General features: G+C 38.4%; 1 protein-coding gene across 1 annotated transcript in view; it reads left to right on the top strand.

Annotated features, from left to right (window-relative positions):
- The window catches only part of serbp1b (SERPINE1 mRNA binding protein 1b), a 122450-nt gene that overhangs the window by 25095 nt on the left and 77107 nt on the right, over window positions 1-20248 (top strand). Inside the window, exons 3-7 of the mRNA XM_079819485.1 lie at window positions 12127-12267; window positions 12347-12418; window positions 12584-12658; window positions 12761-12947; window positions 13026-13082. Coding sequence (XP_079675611.1) covers window positions 12127-12267; window positions 12347-12418; window positions 12584-12658; window positions 12761-12947; window positions 13026-13082 — 532 coding nt within the window. The remainder of the gene's footprint in view (window positions 1-12126; window positions 12268-12346; window positions 12419-12583; window positions 12659-12760; window positions 12948-13025; window positions 13083-20248) is intronic.

Below are 20248 nucleotides of genomic sequence, written 5' to 3'. Positions count from 1 at the left end.
AAAGTGTTCAAAAAGAACAGATGCACACACTTAAAACATTTAAACAAGTTTTATATTTGAAATCAACAAACAAATAAATCAAGCAGCTCTATGCACTTTTTTAAGATAGATTCTATTCTGTGGGATTTCCTTCCTTATAATGGCCGTCGTCAATAGCAACGCATGACGCATAAATAATAATAATTTGTCGTTAATATAATCTCTAATATTATCTCTGTAAATATATTAAAGCAATATTCTCATCAGTGTTCAGCAATGATGCATTTTAATCTAGCATATTTTTGTGTAAGAGCCCAAACAGTATCCTAGTGAAATAATGCATATCCATATTTCCATATGATTTGACAGTTTATTTGATTAAATATCAAAAGGTGTATATCACACCTGACACCTAGATGAACACTTTAAAGTCAGTTTTATGACTGTCATTCCCTTCAAATGCTATTGAAGTCAGAAACGTGTATAACGTTACCAATGTTGTATGTAACTTTAGAGACGGTCCCTAAATTCGACAGCGTTATGCCAGTCATTTCAGATGCGCTGTGGTTCTGCTGTGTTTGTTTGAAACCATTTTCGCTGCTGAAATAGAACAGAAACAGTCAACCACTGTATGATGAGTTAATCTCCTGCGTACATCGCACGTTTATCTCTGCTTTGAGTGCAGATCTCGGTGAGAGCGGCGCGCACACTCAACAAAACTCCGGCTAATCTGAACGCCTCTGATTATGAGACGACGTCGCTTTCATAAACTTAATAGAAACACGTGTAACGTTAAGTGGTTATAATGCGCAACGCGATTATAACAGATGCCTTTTGAGAAGACTATAATAAGTTCAACAGCCAGAGTGGCAATAGTGTGCAGCCGAAATAACGTTACACCCGCAAATGGCGGTTGTTAATGTCAAGCCCTGATTATCCCTTAAATGTCACCCTAGTCTTGTCTGAATTTGTTCGTTCGCTTCACGTTATTATTTCCCAGACGTAACGTTAGTTTTGGTATTGAGGTCAAAGTCCACTTGCCTTGCGTTCGTAGTTTTGAAGTGTTTCCCCTATTACAGTGACTTTCTTCTGGCATGTTCTGCAGACAGGGTGACCATCTTCGATTAAGTTTCCCTCAGGACTTTTGTAAAAGCCAAAATATGACCACACCTCAGATTTGGTCCTTTTAGAAGTCTGAAAAATCTCCCGGCGCTGTTACTGCCTCCTGCCATTTCTTCTCATTCAAAAGACAGCAGTGCGCTGCGCCAGACTGACGCTGACTGGACAAGATTTACCGCAAGTTTTCACAATCGTGATAATCACACGCGGTTTTAATGATAATTAAATTTTATACGATATTACTAACGTTCACTAAATTTTATCGTGAAACCGGTAATCGTTTCATCCCTACTAGTATGTAAATAAACTCTCTCATTGATAAGATTCAGCCTTTTTTTTCTTAGTCAAACTGATCAAATTATAGCCTGTAATGCTACTGTCATGATTGTCACTAGAACATGCCTCACTCATACTGCTATCACCGCTTGCCAGAGGCTGAGAATGTCCAGCACGTATTCCTCTGTCAATATGAAACGCGACTTGGCCATTCTAATTAATGATCGGAAGAACGCGTATCGACCACAGTTACTGTAAAATATGCACGTATGTCCATTTAAACTCAATTTTGGTCAAATGTGGATTATATCATTACACTGGCAAGAATATGGTTACATGTAAAGATGCCGTACCAAATATGAAAACGCTACATTCAACTGCTTTTGAAATAGTGTTTTTTTCACTTCCTGAAAAGTAAGCGTTTAGTTTCATCGGGCAGCGACGATATATATATATATATATATATATATTAGGGCTGGGCAAATTAACGCGTTAACGCGGGCGATTAATTTTTTCAGCTTAACGCAATTAAAATATTTAACGCAAATAACGCAGCGTCCGTTTTTTTATCCATTTTTGCTTAGCGTTACATGATCATCACGCTCCTATTCATGTAAATGCTTCCAAGCGTGACAAGACACAAGCGAACGCGCTGTGTGTGTGTGTGTGTGTGTGTGTGTGTGTGTGTGTGTGTGTGTGTGTGTGTGTGTCCTGTCTGTGTGGATGCGTCTCATGTCAGCTAATCAAGGGACACACACACACTCTCCACGCATATATAGACTCGCGTCAGTTTCCTGCTCACATCGAGTTCTCTTTTGCTCTTGAACAAACAATAACACAGGATTTTGAGTATTCTCATATTAGGAGTCTTAAATTAGTTAAATAACGTCTTAAATGAACTTAAAGAGTTGTGAGGAAATGAGATGCGCGGGACAGCGCGTGAGATCCGCGGCTGTTCTTAAAGTGACAGGAGCACTGATGATGTCATTAATGTTCATCAAAGAACAACGGGAACAGAGAAAATTTTTGCTTTAATGATGATTCATCTATATTTAATTTATTATTTATGCAGTTAAGAAAGATAACTATTACATTTCTGTATATGTATAACAGGGAAGGCCATGGGTAAATATAACATTTATTATTTTGGGTTTATGTAAAGATTGTTTTAAGTTCACCTAAATTAAGTTGTTTTTTTTAAAGCCTAATAAATGTTGAAATTGGGAGCTTTCAGTTATACTGTGTAACGTCATTAATGTTTCATAGACACTTTAGTATCAGTGATACTGGCCTTCATTCATAAAAATATGACAATACAACACATATTTAAAATATGCGGTCTTTAAATTGTTTATACATTAATTTGGAGAGTAACTGAAATTATTACAATATCAAAATATTAAAAACTTAAAATATTAAAAACTTGCGATTAATTACAGAAAAAAGTGCGATTAATTAGTTAATTTTTTTTAATCGATGCCCAGCACTAATATATATATATATATATTTGTCTTAATTACAATTATATCTGCATTTATGTCAACCTAGAGACTTTCAAACATCAAAATGTAATTTATTAATATGTACAAACAGCTTTTCCTATTCTATTTTGCCTGGAAACGCTTCCAACACGCGTGTCGTGAAAAAAATGCATCGGTTCTATTTCTAGCTTGCGCTTTCGGCTCGAGCCGCGGGTCTCACAGCCAGTGTGTAGCTTGCCTAAAGGATGATATTAAATGAATAAACATCCACACGCAATGCTTCTTTGCCATCGTGTTTACATTGATGAATACAAAGTATGTACATTAACACAAATTAATACAGTCTCACACTTTTTCGAAAAAATACATACTCATAACGTCATGTACATCCTCACACTATCGGTGAATCGGCACAAAATAAACCCATAATACTGAATTACTGAATAAAGGATAAACAATAACACTAGTGCAGGGCTCCAGAGTGCGACTAAATGGTCGCATTTTGCGACTAAAATTTGAGAGCGTGCGACTGAATTTGACATCCAGTTGCACATGTGCGACCAGTAAATTTGCCTGCTGTCGGTACTGGAGAAATTAAGAAAATACACTTACTAATTATAATTGATAGAAGTTATGTCTGGCAAATTCTATCTTTCTATATGAGATAATATTAAACCATTTGTCCGTGATGCATTTTTGCTATTCGCAATCCAGAAGAGAGAGAAAGCAAGCGAGCTACAGCGAACACAACACCACAGTCAGCTTAATGAGTGACAATGGCCAAGAACTAAACAAAAGTTTAGTCTGCTTAAACTCTTGGGATATGCTGTGATATTAATCTAATTTTATTTTCGATTTCGGCTTCCAAGAATTATACAAAGATGGAATGAGGTAAAACTATTCCTATAGCCGTGTTCCGTCGAGCTCATCCTTCCCTTCACAGCTGCGCTGTCATTTCTCCTTAAACCTAAACTAAACGTCAGAATCAGTGATTGTTGTAAACTGCAGTCTCTACTGTTGCTAAACTGCGGGATGTGTTTGATAATAAACAGCTATTAAATGCACAATAATCCGCGCAAGAGACGCTGTTTCCAACTTCAAGGCGGTTTATGTGTGTGTGCTGCGAAATGGACCGACTTGCACTTAATATTTTAGGCTTTGTGTGCGCGTCTAAACCATCAAATAAACAACAAATAGCCGGTGTCAAAATGACCGGATTGGAGAGTAGTTATTTTAACAGTTTATATCTTAAATGGGCGTAAATAGTTTGGAGAAATAGGAGAATATGATATTATTAGTTCTACATTTGATCGGTCTTAAAGGGGCAGCGTCTAATAAACCTGCTGACGATTGAGCCATTCATTCGAATCGAACAAAAGGCAAATAGAAAATATTCACATCTCTTGAATTAATAACTTTAGCTTTTATAAGCATTAATCTATCAATGTATACAGTGAAAACTATGCAGTGTTATTTTACATTTCATTACTTTATTAGATTTCTTTGTAGGTTTGTTCTTTACTGTAATATTAATGTTAGCAGACCTTCCGAATGCCTGCACACTGGTCCATTTACACATAGATGTTTTATATTTTTGTTCAAACTTTGCGGTTTCTTTTGCTATAGATATTTTACTTTTCAGATTATAAAGCCATATTAATTATGTTCTTAATTATGCTTTTTTTTTTTTAAATAAAAAAAATAAAATGTTTAATAAAAAGAACCGGTAAGAATACTGTTAAAGTACTGGATCGATAAGCAGTATCGGTAAGAGTAGCAATACCATTAAAACCTTAACGATACCCATCCCTATTAGTAATACAGTGGAAATTAGTAGATTTGGTTAGCATGTTGATTTACGGTGTGCGCCCTTGTGCCCCTAAAATTTTCAGTTGGGGGCCACTGTGCTCCTAGTGAAAACAAGTTAGTCTGGAGCCCTGTAGTGTCTGTGGTTCGGCCGCCGGCGGGAGATGTCACGGTCACGGATCTGTCAGAGATGCAGCTCGGAGAAAGTGGCCCTCATTTAACAAAAGTGCGTACACCAAATTTCCAGCGTACACCTGGCGTATACCCAAAATCACGGTGACTTTGAGATTTATCAATATGGACGTTGGCGTACGGCACGCTCAAATCCTACGCCAGCTCAGGAGGTGGTGTACGCACGTTTTGAGTTGGTGCGAAAATGCAGAAAAACAATTCCTAACACCACAAAACGCACTGACAAAGATATGCTATATTATGACCCACTGTAAAAAACAACAACAACAACTAAAGCCCTATTCACACGGGATAAGTAGGCTATTATCTGGGGACCTCGTGTGATTTAGAAATTACTCCCCCACATCTGAGTTTTGCGTGGCGCATTCGCACGGGATAAGTTGTGATTTTACTCGAATTTACTGACTTATCTCCCGGATATGATGTAAAGACTTGAAAAAAATGTTTTTTTCGTTATAGATATAGCTGTATGAAATTATAAACAGTCATATCGATATCATTTTTATTGTTTTATAGTAATAAAAATAATTTCGTTCAGTTAGAGAACAGACGCAATTAAAAACGTAACTGAGCAATATAACAATATAACAATATTCAGTTTCAAAGCTAAATGTAAAAGTGCCCATTTAAGCGAGTTGTCATGTACTGTTCTGTTTTTGTGTTTTTCATTAAGAATAATATTAAACACACCATTCAAGCAATTTACACCCAAATTGGTGATCATTCTAAAGTGAAAGTATAATCCGCGCGGCCGCACGGAAAGTCATAACGGTTCGCATTATATGCAGCCTAGCTCCATTCTTCGTGAAAGATAAAGATAGAAATGCGCACAGGACACAAAAACCTTGCAAAAATGATATACGATCCGCCTAATCCCGGCCAAATCACAGAGATGCCGATTCGCACGGGACTATATATTATCACAGGACCTCTGTGTTTGGCGAAATATGGTAGGTAGCCTAATTTGCAGGGGAATACATTACATATTACAGACATGGCCGATTCGCACGGGATTAAGATCACAGACATTCTCTGCAATTATTACAAATCACCAGAGGTCCCCACATAATAGGCTAATCCCGTGTGAATAGCAGGGTTCCCGCGGGGTCTTAAAAAGTCTTAAAATGTCTAAATTTTATTTTTTAAATTTAAGGCCTTAAAACGTCTTAAAAACGGCCAAATTTTCACCTGAGGTCTTAAATTTAATTTAGTTAGGTCTTAAAAAAGTGTTATCCTTGTTCATTTCCAGAAATGCTGGCTGCAGAAAGTTATTAACGTTACACTGTAGCAAAAAAGTATCGAATCGCGAAAGCGGAGCTCTAGAGTCTTTGCTGCGCCGCCCTCAGAGCGTTCGTTCGGTGTGTTGTAGTTCTTTCTGGGGGTGTTGGTACACGTACTCGGTGATAAAACTACAAATCTCGTGATAAATGCAATTACCTGCCCGCAAAATACGTCTACATTTAATAACGTTGTATTTTTCTGGACAGAATGAGGCAGACATGCATTGTTTTATATTATTCTATACAGTGATAAAGTCTGCACTCAATCAGCACTGCATACCTTATTATTATGACAATAGTGAAGGCTTGAAGAACTCAAATACACTATAGCTTGATGCAGTCGTGTTTATTGTCTTCGTTTCATCAGTCAAAGCGTTTCTATCTTCAGTTTATCCTACATCGCTAGCTTCACGTTAGGGCTAAAGGCCCATTTATACTTCTGCGTCGAGTGTACGCCGTAGTGTACGCCGTAGGCTACGCGCGTAGCCGACGCCGTCGTGAGCATTTATACTTCTGCGCTGTTGTCTGCGTCAATGTGCAATTCCACATGCAGACGCTAGAAGGCAGTGTCCTCGGGCATGTTGGTGTAATCAAGACAACAGCCGAAGAAGAAGCAGCTTGATGTGTAGAATCTGTACATTCATGTCGGAATATCAGCAGCAGTGAGAGAGCGGCTTTTCTTGCAGCTTGAGTTGTTGTATCTAATACAAATTAAGCATCTCTAGTTGATTAGTAAAGTTAAATAAGGCGATCTGGCGCTGGAATGCATTTGTGAAATCATGCGGAGCTCGTGGCCGCTGTTTTCACTAGCGGTGGCTCAGCAAGCGATTGTTGTTGTGGAGACTTCATTCACGAAATATACCCTAATGTGTCCCTGTTCTTGATATACAATTACTGATTAACATCTTTGGATTTAATGAGAAAATAAATAAACTATATTCAGCGGATCTATGTATTTATTTACTACCATAAAGAATCGCTGGACTGCAAAATAGTGTGTTATAGCAGACGTAAGGAACTATCATCCAATTTCTGGACACACACACACACACAGTCTCCTATCGCAGATTTTTTATTTATTTATTGACCTGAGGGAAGGGTTCTGGCAGACCAATCACAGCGCTTGCGGTCCGCGTAGAATTGACGCGTTGTTACATTTTTGGAGAGGTGCGCGTCAGGCTACGGCGTAGGGTACGGCGTAACCAACGCGTCTATGCGTAGGGTACGCCGTACCCTCTGCGTGCACTCGACGCAGAAGTATAAATTGGCCTTTAGGATTACTTCTCTGAGGGAAATGTGGAGTTTCTGCTCGAGGGCGCCCTCTGGCTTCCAGTATGAATGAAAGTTTGGGTAACAAATATGAAAAATAATACTTCTCTCTAAATACATTTATATGACAACCCATATGTTTTTCTCCAATGTACAGTTTTCCCCCCACAGTGGATGCATAAGAGGCTCATATTTCATATTAAATACATAGACTTTAAGAAATTTATATCACAGATAAAAAGCACAGAATTTCTTTATTTTTTTATTTTATTTTTTACAATAAATCTTTAGACCTTTCTAATGATTTTTAGTCATAGGCTGTCTGCATATTAACAGGTAACCCAGCAGGGTTTTTTGTAAAATAAGTTTTCTGTAAAATATAAATGTTATTTTTTTATTATTATTATTATATTGTTATATTTATTCTTAAATACTCTATTTTTAATTTTTTAATAATTAAAATGTTATTGTAATAGTAGTATTTCTAATTTTGTTAAATATTTATATTTATTGAATATAATCATTATTATTAGTCTCGTTAATATATAAACATTAATATATAAAATATTATATGCATACACTTTTCATTTGTAAAAAAAAACTAAGCAAAAAATTTGCATTTTAACCAGAATAATAGCAATTAGAAATCTTCCCCAAATCGTGCATCCCTAGTTTATCCTATCTCCCTAGTGCATCCCCTGTTCAATCTCTATTAGGCTATTAATATGCTGTTTTGTAATCTATTCTATTTGAGGGCAAGTTTGTTTTAGCCTATTTTCATTTTGGGCCTAAGGTTTTGGGCATTTGGCACGTTGTTGGCTGTGGAGGGTTACTAATGTCATTGCTTTATTGCTTTTTTTATTGTTTCTTTGATTTAAATAATTTTGGTAATGCGTCATATAGGTCTTAAATTTCAATCTTTATGGTCTTAAAATGTCTTAAAAAGGTCTTAAATTTGACTTTCTGAAACCTGCAAGAACCCTGGAATAGGGATATAGTAATTATAAACTTCAGTGTTTATTTTTGTGCAACATGGACTTCAATGTTTAATTTGTGTGACTTTATCAAAGCATTTGATTTGTAGGCATTTGTATTCCTCCAGTTGCGAGCATGTGCGCTTTACCTGACATTGGTTAGGCCCGACAGCTGCGCATGGACTGGGACTGAAAATAATTCAGACTGACAAAATAATAAAAATGACATTCTTCTTCTTTTAAATAATAATAAAATAAATAATAATAATAACGACATTCTTCTTCTAAATAGCAATAAGCGTCATTAATAATACAAATAATAATAATAATAAGAATCTTACAAATTGTCATGCAATTATTAATGTGAATGAATGGTACTCCACATCACATCATCACTATTGTACACCCCAATACATGTGACGTGATACGAAATTAAATGCTAATTATTTCAAAACACCTGCTGTAAAATAATGAATTGTGATAGGTAATTTCTCATCCAAACAGCTATTTAAACTGGATTTCCACCGTACACGTTTTTGTGGACTCTTTTAAAGGGGTCATAGAATTACATTTTTGTACAAGTTAATATGATTCTTTAGTGTCTAAATGAAAAGTTTGTAATATACTTTAATTAAAAATTCTCATTAGTATTGTAAGAAAACACTCATTTTACTTGGTCAAAACCAGCTCAGTTTTCAGCAAGTCATTTCAGTGTATGTGACTTTAAATGATAATGAGCTTTGCTCACCCCGCCCCCTCTGCTCTGTGGGGCGTTCGGTTCGACCCGACACAACACCACAACACATGTGGAGTGTTGCCTTGACAACAGTTGAGGGTATATTTTCGAGAAATAATGGCAACGGGAGTCTCTGAGGACACATCTGAGCAACCGTATCATTTTGAACCGGAGTCGGACCAGGAATAGATGACGAACCCATCGAAGTTCGAACAGGACGTTTCTGAATGGTTGGTTAACGTCATGTCACTTTGATCTATCTTTGTACTGGCAGAGTAGCGTAGTTGCTATGTGTTTACTGATGTGTTAGTTCATTGACAGATTGATGTTATGTTATAAGATTTTTTTTTTTACATTACTTCTTAATCAGTAACAGACACCGTTATAAACCATGTACAAAAGTAAGCTTAGTGTAGTGTTACCACGATAACTTTATCACCCGAGTAAACAGTTTGTAATAACAAACATGACGCGTTGTTCATTATAAACGTGGGATTATGAATTATATTGAGAACGTCATACACAGAAAGCATGCTGTAATGTAACTTACCCTGTAAACTTTAGCCTCATTCATCGTGAAGCGTGCAAGCGATTTGCAAAGATTAATATAAAGGTTAATAAAACGTTACACTCACATCTTCCTGAGGTGCAGCAGGAACACAATCCTTTTTTCAAGAGCAGCTTATTAGCAAAACCTGCTTAATACTGACACTCGTTTATAAAGCAGTCTGCTGAGAAATGATTTGCGCAAACATTGACGTTGATCAGGGGAATACTCCCTTCTAAAACAAAACTCAGCAGCCACTGGGTCTTCAGCGGTTCGGATTTAGGAACATCAAAATGACTGCTGTGTTCGTTATTACACCCAACAACACAACACCACAATCGCTTAGACGCCATTCTGCTCCAGCGTATCAACAATGGCGGACTGATGACAGCTCGCTCAGGGCGGGTCTGTGTTGAAACGCTGCTGTCAATCAACAATTTTAGGAGGGGCATACACCGTGTAACGTCACACGGTCAGACGGCTCGATTTGAGACAGGGGAAAATATATAAGGAGATTAAAAAAAAACACTGGATGTATTTTTATCATTATAGGATGGTTGTGTACAGGCACTGCCAACACACATTTCCGTATAATCAACTTGTAAAAGTGCATGTACCATTCTATGACCCCTTTAATCCCACTCTTTAAACTCTCCAATAAAACAATTTAGTTTTTTTTCCACTTCCCTGGTGATGGTCTCGATCTCCACGTTAGAGAAGTTTCGCTTCTTTGCCATTTTCCGTGTGTCCATGGCGTAAAATGAGGGCGTGGGGGAGGCAGAGACTTGAATATATAGGGGCTTGTTATTCTAATGACGATCGTTTTCAGCCGCGGCATTTATCAAGGGCAGGTTTTGCGTACGCCTGGATTTCAGAGGTGCGCACAGCTTCATAAATCAGGCGGTGAGAGGAGTGTAAGCATAATCTTACGCCAATATATACGCCCGTTTCTACGCAAGATTGATAAATGAGGGCCAATGTGAACTGTGCACCGTGACGTGAGTCTTGTTTGTTTAAATATTTGCTAATTACAAAATCAGTCGTGATGAGAAACCGCTAACGTTATATCACATAACGTTTAGTGTGGACGGATATTAACGAGTGTGACTTTTCCTGATGGTCAACGCATATTAGTTTCTGTTATTGGTAAGTATCAATACTAGATGACAGCTATTGCCTGATACATGACAATAATCTGTAAAGTATTGTGATCTGAGCACAGTGTTCATATCGTTAGCTAGCGTATATCTATCTCTATCTATCTCTATCTATCTCTATCTAATCATCTCACCGAGACACCTGCCGCTGTTCTCCACTGTTTCTCCTCACACAACAACTCAATTTGTCTCCTCTGATCGTTGTTCTGTCTAATCCTGGCCTGTCCCTAATTGTGTGTCAATATTGTATGGCTTTGGTCTGCCATATGAATATTAATACACATTTATAATTTCCTCAGCGTCCGAACTGTCATTGCGATCCATTGTTTTCCTATCGCTGAAATTCACAGCACTTCCTCTCGTTATGTCACGTCCGGTTTTGGCATTTTTAGATGCGGAAGTAAAATTTTCTCACAAAAACGACTCAAACCCTTAATAGCGTATTTATAAGTACATTTTATAGAAAATCTAGTTCCTACATTATTTTTCTATACATTGACTCACTGGAGTCTCTAACCTGCAATATGCCCTTTAAATGTATATATTTCAACAAGGAATTGAAGTAGAAACAATTATATAATTTAAAGAGTTAATATAAAAAGTAGCAACTTCTAAGCATTTGAATTTGGATGCTGTTATTAAAGGGTACATAACACAAAGTTTCTGCCAATCTCGTGTTAATCTTGAGTACCTATAGAGTAGTATTGCATCCTTGATATCTCCAAAAAGTCTTTAGTTTTATCATATTTATAAAAGACAGATGCACTGTACCGATAGTTTACGACAACAGCCAAACTCGTGGAGGAGTGCAGTTGAAACTTTGGCTATGTTTAGCACGAGAATCCAACTCTTTACCAGTGTAAATAAGTCAGAATGCATGAAATAGCATTAGACATCCCATTTAATCTTGGACTTTTATTATTATAGTGTATAATGTACTGACAGACTAGTTTCCTTGTATAGTTTACAACATTAGTTGAGAGATTGTTCTAGCTGAGTGAAGGTTATTTCATTTTAAAAACCTTTCAGCAACGAACTTTAAAACAACTAACATTATTTTTTAAATTCTGATTGGTGATGCCTGTTAGTCTTGCATCTGCCATAGGTTAGACAGACAGGTAGTCCTCCCCAAACTCATCCCAGTGTGGCTGTGATTTGGTTGAGATTCTCAAAGTTGTAGAACCACCATGGTAATAAATCCACTGAAAAGCCATGTGATGAATAGCTACATTCAAGCATCTTTATATTATTATTATTTATTTTTTTGGTTGCCAGTTGTCTTTGTCATAAAATGTGCATGTTGTCCTCAGGCCAATTGGGGATAAGCCATCTCGAGGGCGTGGAGGAGGACGTGGGGCCAGAGGTGGCCGTGGACGAGGCATGGGACGTGGAGATGGTTATGATTCCCGGGGCAAACGTGACTTTGATAGACACAGCGGCAATGACAAATCGTAAGTGAGAAGCCAGCAATAACAAATGCTTAAAGCTGTTTTTTGCACTAGTCTCACTGGAATGTTCTTTATGTCTTAGTCGACAGAAAGGAGAGGAGAAGCGTGGTGGGAGCGGCCCGCACAACTGGGGCAATGTGAAGGAGGAAGCCAGGTAGGATTGTAGATGTGAAGAAATGAGAAATGTAACATTTTAGATTTAAAAAATATATATTTTTGAAATTTGTGAATCGATGCAAATTGGCTAATGATTGAATCCCGATTCATATGTGAATCGATTTTCCCCCACCCCTTCTAATAATAGTGTCTGATTTGACAGTGAGCTCGATCAGTCCGCAGCCCCTGAGCCTGCTCCTGAAGGTGAAGAGCACGCCCCTGTCGACTCCGAAAACAAGTGAGTGTCAAGTGCACTTCTATTCGCAGTAAGTTGATGTGAAAAAAATTAAAATGCTCGATGTGCAAAGAGCATGCCATTTGGACTGTTGTGTCTGTGTAGGGAGAATGAAGTGGAGGAGGTGAAGGAGGAAGGTCCTAAGGAGATGACACTGGATGAATGGAAGGCCATGCAAGACAAAGAACGCTCCAAAGTCGAATTCAACATCCGCAAGCCCAACGAAGGTAATGACGGTCAGTGGAAGAAGGGCTACGTACTGCACAAGTCAAAGAGTGAGGAAGTTGGCACGGTAGGTTCAATTAGTCAGTTTTGTAAATTTCATTTTTTTTTATGGTTTCAATGCTAATTTGTGATTTTGTGTTTCCAGCGGCATGCTGGAGCTGTGATTGAAGCTGGAGATGTTGATCCTGACTCGTTCCACAAGGTATTTGTCTATATTTGTGTTTGGATTTGTGTTTTTTAATTGACCCTTTAGGCACTCAGGTGGTCACCTTTAAAGTTGTTTTGCAGTTTGTATATGGTTATCCTAAACTAAAGTTCAGTTAAACTAGTACATTCCTCCCAACCGCTCCTGCTTAATTTAGTTTCCCTACCCTGATGACAGGACGTCCATGCTTTGCCCTGTCATTGCTCTAATGGGCCACCTGCTTAGCCTGCTTTAGCCCTATTGGGACGGTAATTGTTTCTCATGGGATCATAAGGTATTTTCAACATTTATAGAGGCTAGTCTGTGATTTTATTGCAGTCCAAATCCAGAATGGCTGTTTTCTTCCACCACCCATGTAAAAATCCCTGGCCGAATTACCTACTGTTTTTTTTGTTGTTGTTGAAAAACACCAAGGGCATGTGGTCATTTAATTGCCGTCCAAATCCACATCTCTGAGTTTACAAGAGATCACTTCAAAATTCACTGTTTAAATCCTTTTTGACCGTTGCAGAGCACCGTACAATAACTGTTGCGCTTCACTGTAATTTGCATGCATTTATAAGATGGACACTTTTTATTACTGAAATGCTGGAAAGTATATTTCATCACCCCTCCACCTCAGTGAGTGCGAGCTATTAAGAACAAAAAGGAGAAAGAGAAGAAAAACATTTTAAATGGGCCGTTATTGTGGCATCAATATATGCAATACATTTTTTAAATGTATTATATACAATTATATACATTACAAATATAAACCAAGCAGCTTTGTTTACCTTATGTAAGAGGCTGCATTAACTTCTGCATTAACTAGCTAATTTCCATATTTTTAAAGGTCCCATGGCATGAAATTTTCATTTTACGAGGTTTTTCAACATTAATATGAGTTCCCCTAGCCTGAAAATTGTCCCCAAGTGGCTAGAAATTTTGATCAGTGTAAACCGAGTTCTGGCTGTCTTTCTCTGCATTTGAGAAAATGACAGCCTAGACGAGCTGATCTTAAATTCTCCTGTTATGAGTCATAACATGAACAGTTACCTCCCTTTCTTGTTATGATGTCATAACATGAACGGTTACCTCCCTTTCCTCCGCCCAGAGAATTTGGCACGCCCATGCGAGCGCCATATTTGTTTGTCCTCGAGAGATCATGGCTTGTGAACGAGTGAATGCTGGCAGTTTCTCAGTGTTTGGATGTACAAATGAAAACAGAAGTCTTTTTTCAGTTCCTTCTGATCTGTGATCAGTGATTTCTGATGTGTAGCTAATTATTCAAGTTCACACAGAACTTTATTATTCGTACACACGCTGCGGCTTCTCTCTACCGACAGAACGGTGTTTTCGTGTTTTCTATCTTGTGAGTCAGTGTTTTTTACGTCGTTCCTTCTGATCTGTGATCAGTGATTTCTGATGTGTAGCTAATTATTCAAGTTCACACAGAACTTTATTATTCGTACACACGCTGCGGCTTCTCTCTACCGACAGAACGGTGTTTTCGTGTTTTCTATCTTGTGAGTCAGTGTTTTTTACGTCCTCGTCGCGTCTATCTGTTCTAAAATGTGCATACAGTCGTGAGTTTCTGCTCAACATCGGCAGAGCCTCATCTTTAGAGATAAACCTCACGCACGCCGAAGCTTGGGCTGCACTGGCCGGTCGGCCTTCAACATCACCGACCCCCAGTACTGCATCTGGCCCACAGCGGAGGCACCAAACGCGGAGCGAGATTAAGCAGACGGGGGGTAAGCGTGAGCGTATCCGGGCTAGCCAGCCTAGCCCCACAATAAACTGGATTACATTCGATTACTCCCCTGTTGTGTCTTTTTTTGCGCTGTGTACTCAATGCGCGTCACTGACGCTTTTCATATGATAGGAAAATATCTAAAAATAATGCTATAATCAACACTTACTCGTACCTCGTTCATCTCCTGTATCTCCGTACATTACATATGTTACAAAGTTGGTAATAAGGAAGAAGGCTGGCTCGGCGTGACTGGGACTCGTGTTTATTCAGAACTCTCAGATACAAACAAAATAATCTTGCGCTGACAGTGCTCTCATAACTCAGTACAATATCACTATAGTTAGCAATCTCTCCGACTGCGGTCCATTGATGTTCGGTTCGCGAACAAATCGTTCTTTTTGAACCGGTTCTTTTTAGTGAACCGAACCAGTTCACCAAATCGGACTGAAACGCGTCTCGAGTCAGCGCTTATCCATCATTTACCAGGGTACCCGCGGGATCTTAAAAAGTCTTAAATGTCTTTAAATTTCAAAATCAAAATTTTCTGCCTTAAAAAGTCTTAAATTCGCTGAAGTATTGAGTTCTAGGTCTTAAATAATTTTAAACGGGTCTTAATTTTCCTACGTCCATGTAAAGCTACTTCTTGCTCATTGAAATGCTCCGGCAGCGCTTTAGTGTGTGTGTGTTGTAGTTCGTTCTTTCGCTAGTCCAACTATAGTTCGCTGTTTTACAACTACAAATGAGACCAGCATGCATCTTATATAGCAGCCAATCAGCTTTCGTGTTATTGGCGCGAGGCTCTTTTGGATTGTACCACAGACACATCAAACAGATTCTTCAGCTTCAGTTCTTCCAGTTCACGCGATTGTGAAAGCGAAGGCGAATCTTTCTTACCTGCCATCTCGCATAATGGCCAAATAAAAGTATGATAGCACTAGAAAAGCGATGTAAACCCCGAACTGATTCGCTACTGACACACGGATCGATGTCAGACTGGCTGCGGATTCTGTGCACGCGTTTGCCGCGTCAGCACTCGCGCGAGTGTACTACCGAATGTGTTCTATTTCTAGGCGCATTACTGTAGGTCTTATAGTGAAAGCAACCCAATATAGCCTAGCCCAGGGGTCTCCAACCTTTTTGTGAGCGAGGGCTCCCTGAAGGGATAAAAAAGTCTTGAGGGCTACTTGTTTAATATAGGCACAGACACGCACGCGCACACACACACACACACACACAGGGCCGGCCCTGACCAATTTGCTGCCCTAGGCAAGATTTTATTTGGTGCCCCTTGTATCAAGGTTTAGCACTACACGTTATCAGTCTAAGTTGTGGAAACACTCGTACAGTTTTATTTTTGTAATGCATTGATGTTTTATTAGGGGTTCAAGCACGAAGTGCTGAAACCCTATTGTAATTGTATTGATTTTTATTATTATTATTAGGGGTTCAAGCATGAAATGCTGAAACCCTATTGTAATTGTAAGGATTCGTAAAACGCATCGTGCAGGCCAAACCGTAAGGCCTAGAGACTTGAAACCTGGCCAGATGGTGGGCCTCAGTTTGGGGACAACCTATCAGAGTATGACCCCGAATGGCCCATAGGTGGCGCTACAGCAACCAAAAGTTCAAAATTGCTCATAACTCTTAGACTGTTTGTCTCAGGATCAAGTGTCTTATATCGTTGGAATCCTTGGCTCAAGGCAGACAAAATGGCTATCTCCGATTTTGATGTAGGCAGGGAAAGTTTTCTGCTATGTCGAATTTTGTCCAAAACCTACTTTTGCAAACTAGTCCCTGGTTTTTTTTCCGATCAGAACCAAACCAGTCTAGGACAATTCTCTGGACTCTCTAGATCAATAATTATCAAAAAAAGTCCAACTTTTGCATTTAGATGGCTATAACAGTGTCATTTAGAAGAGGGATGTAGCAAAATACACTCAATAGCCTATAAATCTTAATGGAAAACTAGAAACGTCACTAAAATTGTTATGTATATGTGACATAACATGCTGAAGAAGTGTGCAAAGTTTCATGGAGATTGGACCATAGGTGGCGCTATAACTGTTAAAAAGCTTTGAAAACCATGTATTCCCTATGATGAATTGCCTGTATTGGCTGTAAATGGTATTTTCCATCTCTGTAATCAGGTGGGGTTAAAAACATCCACATAATATGCATATATTATGATAGATCTCCTCATGCTAAACAACTTTGCCTCAAGAACCAATACTGTCAATCAAATCGTTCATTAAATATTAACGATTATGTTAAAGACCTCTTTTTGCAAAATAGTAATAGATTTTTCGACCTGATCAGAACCAAACCAGTGCAGTACAATTCTCTGGACTCTTTAGAGCAATAATTATAAAAAAAAGTTAAACTTTTGCATCTGAATGGTTATAACAGGGTAATTTCAAGATGTGGCCTTGACCAAGTGTCTCCAAATGCCTATATCTATTCAATGAATGCTCAGATCTACTTAAAAACAAGTCAGTACATGTATCCTATGCCTCTTAACAAGCATGAAAAATTTCAGACAGATCGGACAATATTTGCCTCTATAACAATTAAAAAGGTGAAAATTACAGAGTTCATATCAAAATAATGGTATATTAAGCCAATAAGTGGTCGTTTGCTGCCCCCCGCAGTTCATTTTATTGTACTACACACAAAATAATTGATCTCTAAGTCATATTTAACTGCTCATAACTCCTAAACCGTATGTCGTAGACTCAAGTGTCTTGTATCATTAGAAAGGTGAGTCCATTATGAACAAAACTAATATGTTAAACAAATGTTGTGGGAGGAGCCTATTTTACTAAAATGGCTATAACTCAAGAACAAAATGAGATATCTTAACCAAACTTGGTACACATGTGTATGGGCTTAGTCTTGGTTATAATAAGCCAATAAGTGGTCGTTTGCTGCCCCCCGCTGTTCATTTTATTGTACTACACACACAAAAATTGATCTATAAGTCATATTTACACTTTAAAAAAATCACTATTTAAACATTTACATCACATGTAGTCAAAATTAATCTATTAAGTATTACTACTGACAATTGTGTCACATTGAGAAATGTGAATCTTGAAGGAGACTTGCAGGAATTTTGTTATGTTTACTGCAACATCATATAGTTATAATGTCTGTATCTACAACATAATTTGTGTGTAGTCCAATGTTTCTGAATACACTTTTAATAATCTGATTAATAGTTACAAAGATCTATGTGAAATGATCATAGACCATAGCATTAAAAAAAATGTGTGTGTGTGTGTGTGTGTGTGTGTGTGTGTGTGTGTGTGTGTGTAAGCATGCATAATGGAACAACTGGTTTGAAGCCTCTTTCAGAGCCTATTTTACTAAAAGGGCTATAACTCAAGAACGAAATGAGATATCTTCACCAAACTTTGTACACATGTGTATGGGCTCAGTCTTTGGTCACAGTAAAAATAATTGTGAGGATTGAACACTTGGTGGCGCTATAACATGAAGGAAACATGAAAAGGGCTATAACCACCCGACTGCTAGTCCGATTGACTTGAAAGTTGGTATGCAGTGTCTTGGTCCAAGGTACCATGCATGTCTATGAGGAATATGGTGTAACTCAAAAAACATGGCCGCTATTGGCCAATGAAATTTGAGAACCTATTAGACAAGGTTAACGGAGGCCGATCGGAACAAAACTTGATGGGCATGTTTGACTCATGGCCCTAGAGGTCAATAAGAATTTAAAGAAATTGGCCACTAGCAGGCGCTAACGAGTTTTATGGCTCTGTAATCACGTCATGTTTCACATATTCCCACAATATTGATATCATTTGATAGGTCTCCTCATACTAAACAACTTTGCCTCTAGAATCATTGCTGTCAATCAAATCGTTCATTAAATATTCACCATTATGTTAAAAACCTAATATTGCAAACTAGTCCCTGTTTTTTTGCCCGATTGGAACCAAACCAGTCTAGGACAATTCTCTGGACTCTCTAGATCAATAATTATCAAAAGAAAGTTGAACTTTTGCATTTGGATGGCTATAACAGGGTCATTTAGAAAAGAGACGTGGCAAAATACACTCAAAAGCCTATAAATTCTAAGGGACAACTCAAAACTTCACGAAAATTGGTGGGCATGTGTGACATTAGATCCTTAACAAGCATGCAAAGCTTTACAGAGATCGGACCATAGGTGGCGCTATAACTGTTAAAAACCATATGTTTCCTATGGTAAATTGCCTGTAATTTAAGTTTTCCATCTATTATTTCAGTGTTTAAAATCTTGCTAAATAAAACCTAATGTCTTTTGATGCTTGTGTGCTTAAAGGCCTTAAAGGCTTGAACCCCGCTAAATGCTGCTTGCAGCTTTAATTAGGGGTTCAAGCAAAAATGCTGAAACCCTATTGTAATTGTAAGGATTCGTAAAACGCATCGTGCAGGCCAAACCGTAAGGCCTAGAGACTTGAAACCTGGCCAGATGGTAGGCCTCAGTTTGGGGACAACCTATCAGAGTATGACCCCGAATGGCCCATAGGTGGCGCTACAGCAACCAAAAGTTCAAAATTGCTCATAACTCTTAGACCGTTTGTCCCAGGATCAAGTGTCTTATATCGTTGGAATCCTTGGCTCAAGGCAGACAAAATGGCTATCTCCGATTTTGATGTAGGCAGGGAAAGTTTTCTGCTATGTCGAATTTTGTCCAAAACCTACTTTTGCGAACTAGTCCCTGGTTTTTCGCCCGATCGGAACCGAACCAGTCTAGGACAATTCTCTGGACTCTCTAGATCAATAATTATCAAAAAAAAGTTGAACTTTGGCATTTGGGTGGCTGTAACAGGGTCATTTAAGAAAGGGGCGTGGCAAAATACACTAAAAAGCCTATTAATCCCAAATGAAAACTCAGAACTTCACCAAAATTGATGACCATATGTGTCAGAACATGGTGAGGAAGCATGCAGAGTTTCATGGAGATCGGACCATAGGTGGCGCTATAACTGGCAAAAAGCCTTCCTTCTTATTAGGGGTTCAAGCAAAAATGCTGAAACCCTATTGTAATTGTAAGGATTCGTAAAACGCATCGTGCAGGCCAAACCGTAAGGCCTAGAGACTTGAAACCTGGCCAGATGGTAGGCCTCAGTTTGGGGACAACCTATCAGAGTATGACCCCGAATGGCCCATAGGTGGCGCTACAGCAACCAAAAGTTCAAAATTGCTCATAACTCTTAGACCGTTTGTCCCAGGATCAAGTGTCTTATATCGTTGGAATCCTTGGCTCAAGGCAGACAAAATGGCTATCTCCGATTTGCTCGCCCTTCAGGCGCCAATTTCGAGTAAATTGCATTTTTTTGAAAAACCTATTTTTGCAAACTTCTCCTAGGTTTTTGGCCTGATCGGAACCAAACCACTGCAAGACTTTTCTCTGGAGTCT

This window comes from Gobio gobio (assembly GCF_949357685.1).
Source record: "Gobio gobio genome assembly, chromosome: 6".
In the NCBI taxonomy this organism is placed as follows: Eukaryota; Metazoa; Chordata; class Actinopteri; order Cypriniformes; family Gobionidae; genus Gobio; species Gobio gobio.
Note: the sequence above shows the minus strand (reverse complement) of the source record. Positions and strands in the feature narration are given on the sequence as shown.